At 36.6% G+C, this 7,916-nt stretch overlaps 1 protein-coding gene and 1 non-coding gene across 3 annotated transcripts; one reads left to right on the plus strand and one right to left on the minus strand.

Moving 5' to 3' along the window:
- The first annotated feature begins 367 nt into the window (after positions 1-367).
- LOC122274889 lies at positions 368-455 on the plus strand. The gene has a single exon (XR_006228427.1). It is a non-coding gene; the product is annotated as a small nucleolar RNA snoR8a (small nucleolar RNA).
- A 2,793-nt stretch (positions 456-3,248) lies between these two features.
- Positions 3,249-7,040, minus strand: LOC122319245 (growth-regulating factor 1-like). Of its 2 annotated transcripts, XM_043137225.1 has the most exons (5): positions 6,399-7,040; positions 5,373-5,600; positions 4,389-4,773; positions 4,068-4,218; positions 3,249-3,989 (listed from the first exon to the last, which is right to left on the minus strand). In XM_043137225.1, exons 1-5 carry the CDS (start codon positions 6,778-6,780, stop codon positions 3,390-3,392), a joined length of 1,746 nt encoding a protein of 581 aa, XP_042993159.1. In that variant the 5' UTR covers positions 6,781-7,040; the 3' UTR covers positions 3,249-3,389. The 2 variants fall into 2 exon arrangements, with proteins under 2 accessions (XP_042993159.1, XP_042993158.1); XM_043137224.1 differs by having other exon boundaries at positions 3,249-4,218; positions 6,399-7,038.
- Positions 7,041-7,916: the final 876 nt, after the last annotated feature.

Below are 7,916 nucleotides of genomic sequence, written 5' to 3' on the forward strand. Positions count from 1 at the left end.
CCCACCTAGTATTTTTAATAAACACATATAGTCAATGAGTTTTTCAACCTAAGCCCACCAACATAAATAACTCTCAGTGGCCAAGGCCCGGACCAAAAAAAATCATATTCAAATCGGGTCAAGCTTTGAGCTTATTAAGCCCAGCCCTAAGTGTGTTGTGGGTGGCGGCGTGGCTAGGGTTTCGAAATCCGGCTTTGTTTCCTGCTCCTATAAATAAACGAGGTATCTCACCTGCAATACCTAGATACGTTCCACGCCGAGCTTCCACTCCCAGTTCCAGGTTCCGACGGCAAAATGTCTATGAAAATCTCCAAGCTATTTATTAAATTTCAACTTTTTTTCTTCTCGCATACGCAAAATCATGGTGTTGGTTGCAATGATTATAAAAATTCCTCGTTCTGAATGCCATTGCCGTGGCATGACAGACACGTTTACACCCATAGAATATGAGCGCCACACATTTTATTTTCATTATCTTCATTAAAAGAATTTTGTGAATTAGTTTCGTTATAGTTTCTTGATTATTCTTAGTAGTTTTTCTGCCTATTTTTGGGGTTCCCGTTGAACAGTTTACTGGAGATGCCTTTGATCGCAGGGCAGTTTTCTATTATTGCTTTTTACTCATCCAACTTCTTGATCTGTCTGGGTAGTGTTTGATTTCACCAAATAGTTTTTTGAAGTTTGGGTTACGCACACCTCTATATTACTTAGATTTCTTTATTTATTTTTTATTTGTAACTTGAAGTATCCTTCTTTTTAATGCTTTATCACTGATCTCAGTAGATTGTTTACGCTGCTTGTTTTGCTTCTTACTAGTTACTATGAGCGTCTTCCTTTTAGTCCACATTAATATTCTAATACCTTAATGACCAACTTTGTCCAATGAAATCTGGACTCAATTTTGTGCATTTTCGGCATGGGTTGCAATTCGTAATGGACAATGTTACTGCTACACATTTTGCCTCTTTGGCGACACTTTGACTTGGTAATGTACTGCCAGTGATTTGCTAAAAAAAATTAAAATATATATTCAAATTAATTAGTGTACGAAAATATCAAAGAAATTAAAATTAAAATCTTGATGTCACGTCAAGGAACAAAAAAAAATCAAATACAAAATAAGTATTAAATAGGTAGTAAAATAATAGTAACCCTATTATTTTCTGATTTATATTTATATTTGTAATCTTAGATTGTGTTCGCATCTACGTCGTGAATATTAGATTATATGAATCATTAAAATACACTTATTTAATTAAACAAGTTAGATCTTTAAATTTTAGCAAGATTTGTATAAATGGTGATATGACACAACCCACTTAATATGTTTAATATTTAATTTTTATTGCTTAAATCCATATAAATAGGTTAAACCCACTGGTGTATTTTTTTATTAATCTAATTTATAGATTCATGATAAAATATTTTATTATCAATATTAAACTAGCTAGTAATATATAAAATAAAATTAATATTTTTATAAAATAAAATCACATATTAACAAAAATAAGTTTAGCGTAGTCAAATACTAATATTAATATTATATTTTAACAATACAATAAGGCATATCAAATTAAATATTTATAAAATCTGTAAATAAAATTTTTTGTATTAATAAAGAATTAACTCATTTATTAATCATATCTTATTGTGTTAATCCGTTTGGATTCAAATTTATTTATATTAAATTCAACCACGTTTATTCCATCTTCATATCAAATTCACAAATTGTATCGTATATTGTCACTACTAATTTTTAGTTTGTTATGAATATTGAATGAGATAAGTTGTGCGGGTTAGAATGTTTGGCCAATATGTGAGTTAAATTACCCATAACTTGATTGTAAATTGCAGCTGATAATCTCGTGCAAAAATGCTAAAATTGAATTGTTTTGAAATGGGCCCAATTTCGAGCCGTTCACTTTGAAGGACTAGTGTCAGAAGACAACTATCAAAAGTGGAGCGTCAATTTTTGTGGATTTAAAATTTGAACTTTGAAACCGCACTCTCCGAGTCTAGCTACGAGAGTTGGCAATGGTCCCTTCGTTTTTGTTCTGCATCCTCTCCTTTCGGCTATCCGCTTTTCAGAACTCGCATTTCGCTTTTCTTTTACCTTCAATTGCATTTGGAGGTTTATTAAACGAGTCAAATATGTTTAAACTCGGTTTAACTGATATAATTTTATATAATTTCATATTTGTTATTTTAGGTCTAGTTGGGATCTTGAGTTGAGTTGAGAAGAGTTGAGTTATTTATAAATAATAATGATTTGAAATTATAGAGTGAATTTTGTGAAAATTAAAATAAGTTTAGATATGTTTGGATATTAAGATAAATTTATATGTATTTATGGGAAGCCGAAAAAGATTATGAGTCATATGTGTAAATAGGTATTGAGTTAAAAAATATTATATGACTCATATAAAAAAGTTTTGAGTTGACATGAGTTTATTGATTTGAAAGTTAAGTGTTTGGATGTTAGATTTAAAATTAAACTAAATAGAGTTAATCTTAGTTCAATCCAAATTCCAAACGGAACCTTAAACTCATGATTTATTAGTAGAGAAATGATAATTGCAATAGTCGTGAATGTGTAAACGCCGTGTAATTATTTTTAAAAAATAAATAAATATGAAACTCATATAAAATGAAAATTAATTTTTTAATAATAGATCTCACTTTCAAAATATTTGTATGACGTTTGCACACTTCATAACTGTATCCAATTTTACTCTTTTCACAAATATAGTAGGTTTGAACACTATACATAATTAAAATATTTCAATTGTGAATAATATAGCTCGGCCTCAGATAAATTCAAACTTTTCTGATGTTGTAATAAGTTGACCAAACAGATTCCTGTGGATGCCCTCTAAAAGATCGAAATCCCAAAACTTAAATGCAAGTAAAAGGGTAAATTTTATTAAGGTACGTAAAATAAATGATACGTAAAAGAATAATGCTAAACTGTCTGGAGTGTACCGATATGTGTCACTCCTTCGATGCTGTAGTAGCATCCTACGTAAAATAGCGTGTGGAACCAAAAAAATAAAAATATATTAAAAATTAAGATTAACCATTTCTACGAATTTTGGACACCAAGAGGTGGGGGGCTACACTCCCTTCCCAAAGGATCGATAAGAAAGAGTATCTCCAACAAGAGAAACACGGGTGAAGGAAAAAGATAGCAAAGAGAAACATGCGATGCAATAATCAAATTTTCATGTAACACAAACAAACCCAAATCGTGAGCCCAAAAAGAAGACAGGTTATGAATTTAAAAAGATTAACACACTCTGTTTCTCATTACAGTTAAAACTACTTTACTTGCAGTTTCTGAGTTGGAAAAGGTCAAGTCTACAAGGCAGGCAAGGACGAGGAATATATTTTCACAGGAGTTGAGAGCCAAGGGGGTCATTACACTGACCACCAGCTCCTTCCAGTACTGTCTTGTGATTCTCGGCTCTCGGGCTGCTCCCAGCACTGCTGTTAGAAAGAGACCCAAAAGCTGTCTTTTGTAGGACCCCAGTTGGAGATGATCCTACAGGAGGGCTATTGTCCCAGCCCGCAGTCATAAGGTTCAGTGCAGATGAGTTCTTGCAGTCCGCTGCACTGCTATTACTATGCAAGACTTCTCCAAGAGGACCTCCCATGGAAGTTTCCCATGTGATAGGAATCCAGTTTGCTTGCCTTTGGTTTGGTTCATTGAGGACTCCGCTACTACCCACTCCCAAACCCATCCTTATCGGGTCTAACTCGGGCGTTGACAGTCTGAGTGGAGCTAGCGTGAGTTTCTCATTGGCTGGAGAACAAGCGGACGAGATCAAGTCTGAGGAAGCCAAGGGGATTGAAATTGAAAGCTGGGTCCTGTCTGATCGCATGCCCATCTCAGGCCAAGAAATGGCCGAACGATCAGGTTGGGCTTTTGGCCAGTCATCAATGAAATGACGAAGAGATTGTTGTGATTCACCTCCTCTGTCACTGACCTCCTGCGATGAACAGTTCATTAGACTGGGGCTTCTATGAGAAGGATTGAGGAGGGAATCAGAAGTGACTAGCCCAAACACATTTCTAGAGGGTTGATCGTATGTCATTTGCTGTTTCTGAATCGTGAATGAGTTTTCTTTCGGTTTCTGGTCAATGGAGGCCGAAGATAGCATGGAGAGGCCTGGTTGACCTTGCATTCTTTCACCCATATTGTCTTTGTTGACAAACATCCTGCGACAGAAATTACCAAACCATCATTGACATTGGCCTCCCAAAAGAACTACAACATCGGGTGGAAATTAAATGCTGGAATGATACTAACTAATAAAGTTCGAGCAAATATAAATCAGCGCTGCTCAATAAGAAAGAACGGATACTTGAGCCAATCATTATATATTCACCTGTTGGTGGTGGCCACAGAAGGATTAGATGCATCGTGCTGCAAGTTCTTTAGTTGTTGTTGGGCAGTGGCGAGGCTGCTGGATATGCCGCGGCCACCGCCACTACTGGGCACCACCGTCGATGCTGATGTGGATGAAGCAATAGGCATCAGCTTTGAGTTAGTACTGCTGGTGGAGGAGGTAGTCCCGGTGATGGCATGGCCAGTTTGGCCTTCCACAGGCTTTCTTGAACGATGGCGGCCCCTGTTCATGTGCCGCTCACAATATTTTTGATCGACTACTGCATCCCGTGAACACCGCCATTTCTTCCCATCAGTTCTACGACACCTTCTGGGCTCGGGGTCGGTGTTGTTCGAGAATCCCAGATGGAAAGAACCCCATCCCACTTGATGCATGCAAATGACAGAAAGCATCCAAAATCAAAGAAGAGAACAGTGACGGAAACTTTAGAGAGAACCCCTCCCCAAAAGAAAACAAGAAACTAAAGAAGGTTAATGAGAGTACAAATATTTTTATTTAAATGAAAGAGTAATGTTACTCATCATCTCATAATATTTTTATTATCTCACTCTAATCATCCAATGATACTCTCATCATCCTATAACGTGGCATTAAATGATTGGAAATTAATTATTATATTTTATTTATGAACCTATCATCTAATGACGTGTCATGTCATGAAATGAAGAGAATAATGAAAAAATAAATGTTAGACTAGATTTTTTCTATATGCACCACCCTCCGGCAAAAAACCAAAAAAATTACTGTTGGGTAGCAACTGATAATTAATTCACAAATAAAAAATAGAAATTTTGAACAGTGAGAACAGTGCTAAATTAATTAAATCCGAGAGAGGAGGGCCATGTTCAGCAACTTTCATTATCAAACGCCAATTAAAAATTACTCTAAAGGCGCATGCAAATCTGGAGAATGTACAAAATCTCGCTTTATTTAGCCTCTACAAGGAACAGGGAAAGAACTTACATGTACTGGGTCTCAGAAGCCCCCCTGGAAAAGTAGAGAACCCAACAGAATCAAGGGATTTTCTAATTGGGATGAGCAGGTTAGATGGTACAGGAATATTTGCAGTTATGTATTTATAGATCAACGCCTGGTGTTCTAGCTCCATCCATTGAGATGGAGTGAAAGGCCCTCGGGCTCCAGCTAAAAAACCATGCACGCTCGAACCATCCAAGCTCCCGGAGCTATAGCCTGAAAAAGAAAACCAGAAAAGATCAGATAAGCGGTGGAAAGGAAGTATGAAGGTCAAGAAAGCCAAAATTTCAAGGCGTTTCATACTAAGATGTAGACAAAAAGTTTGTCTCCATGATACAAGAAAAGAAAGCAGAAAAAGAGGGGGTGGAAAGGGGCGCGACAGGGAACACAAAATTATTTCTTGACTGCATTATTTTAAGGTGGCTGCAACAATGATGAATTTCTTGTCTTTGATAATTCGAAAAAAGAAAGTCATAGTACTAACAAAGATAAGAAAAACCGAAAACGAAGGGGAAAGATCAGATGGATAGAGGGCTCGGAACCAATCGAAAAAAAATGGGCTTTTTCTTGCTGATATGGCTCTTTGATCTTTCTATCCCGGCTCACTAGATTTACTTCTTTTGTGCCCAAGTCTACTGCGGGGGAATATCAGGAAAACACATCTCCCTGAAACAGGAAGACAGGAATTTTAAGAGAGAAGATAAAGTTGCACTCTTTTTTCTTGACAAGACTAAAAACAAAGACCACTAGGAGATTTCCTCGAAAAGACACTCCACCGGTACAGGGTAATCAAAACCCATATAACACATAACAACCATAGCTTTTTAGCTAAACACAATCTGTCCAATGCTTCCGACCCGACAGTCAAACATAAATCAACAGATCCATGCAAGTAGTTACTTCCCCATTAACTCTCCAAACGATATTCACAAGTGATTTAACTTTTGGTTCCCCAAAGGATGTCCCGGACACCACATGATTAAATACAACCTTAAAACTGTTTGATATATGTACCTGTATTTCTAGTGTAAGCAGATGATGCCTGGTAAAGGTAGGGCAATGGGGCATTCTGAGAGTTCTTTTCCGCCACAAGAACTTCTGATTTGGGAGAAGAGAAGCTTAGCATTTGCTGTTGTTGCTGACCATCAGAGAAGAGAGTGCAACTAGATCTCAATAAAGCGTTTTTCTGCTGAAGCAGCATCGCCTTGGAGGCAGAGAAGTCATCAGTCTTGGCCAGCTTTGAGCTTCTCAAGTCATCTTCAGAGTTACCAGATCTCTGCTGCTTGAGCAATCCAGCTCCGTGCCACTTCTGCTTTGTCTCAGGATCTGACGCAAGAGAAGAAAAACCACTGTCTGAACCCATTAATCCATCAAAACCCACCCCCCCAAAATCCATCTAGAAAAGCCCACCAAAAGTTTACGAAACCACTAAGCTGAGGAAATGGAACATTGGGTCATTGACTCGTTGGAAAAAAAAAAAAAAAAAGACAGAGTCGAAGGGATGGGTGGAGACGCATTTTAAGGTTTGAGTCATAAGCTTAAAGAGAAACTCAAAACCAGACCGGTTTTATTTTTGAGTTGATGTTTTGAGAAGCATAAAATAATTGGTTTTTTTGTTCGTGTGAGGAGGGGGGGGGGGGGATGAGAGAGAGATAGTGACGGAGAGAGAACTACCGAGCAAAGAAACTGACCGAACAATGTTCGTACCAAACACTCCTATATATCTCGTGCAGATTAACAAAAATATCTGAATTTTTTTTTTAATAATACTGAATTATTTAATCGGTCTAGACTCTATATGGTTTTCAACCATTGGTGGTTATTTATTTATTTTTTAACTTTAAATGGCATGGGAATTGGGATAGGAGGATAAAGTTAAAGAGTTTTGTTGCATACAAGCACAGTCGTATATTAATCTGTATATTAATATTGATTTATTCATACTTAAAATTTAAATTAATATTATTTTTAATAAAATTTATTTTTTAACTAATTACATCACATTAGTATATAGATTAATACATAATTATACTTATAATTATATTTTTTTAAAATTAAATGAACAGGGTTTGTTGCCTTGCAAAGTCCGCTTGCTGTTTCATAGATTTCTCAATTCTCACTCATAATAGAAAAGTAAAAGGGCCAAACGAGTGGTGGACAGCATGAACAAAGATGCACCCCCACTTGACATAGAACGCCACGCATAAATTCTAGCCCCCATCTCATTTTGTCCCTACTACTCTCACCCAAACCTTCCCCCCTACCTATTTCATACATGCATACCCTCCCTCTCCAGTCTCCTGTTTTTTTTTTTCTTATTTTTTCTTTTTTCATGTCAAAAATGGATTATTTGGATTCCATGCCTCCTCCTATGCCTAGAGACCCCTCTACATTACCGTCCATTCGGGTATAACTTGTGGCAAAAGATGCACTTGTCCACATGCAAAAATACTTTGAATAGGGTATAAACCCTCCGGTCAAGGTACACACCCCAATTCGCAATAGTGCAATGGAAGATATCTTGTCAGAGAA

This window comes from Carya illinoinensis, chromosome 8 (genome assembly GCF_018687715.1).
Source record: "Carya illinoinensis cultivar Pawnee chromosome 8, C.illinoinensisPawnee_v1, whole genome shotgun sequence".
Classification (NCBI taxonomy): domain Eukaryota; kingdom Viridiplantae; phylum Streptophyta; class Magnoliopsida; order Fagales; family Juglandaceae; genus Carya; species Carya illinoinensis.

What these genes read in the sequence shown, in the direction of transcription:
- LOC122319245 (XM_043137224.1), bottom strand. Translation starts at nt 6,780, where the DNA reads ATGGATTTTGGGGGGGTGGGTTTTGATGGATTAATGGGTTCAGACAGT. An exon ending in TGCTTACACTAGAAATACAG is followed by an intron (nt 5,601 to 6,398) that starts GTACATATATCA and finishes TTTCTTTTTCAG; the next exon opens with GCTATAGCTCCGGGAGCTTG. An exon ending in GCTTCTGAGACCCAGTACAT is followed by an intron (nt 4,774 to 5,372) that starts GTAAGTTCTTTC and finishes GCATGCATCAAG; the next exon opens with TGGGATGGGGTTCTTTCCAT.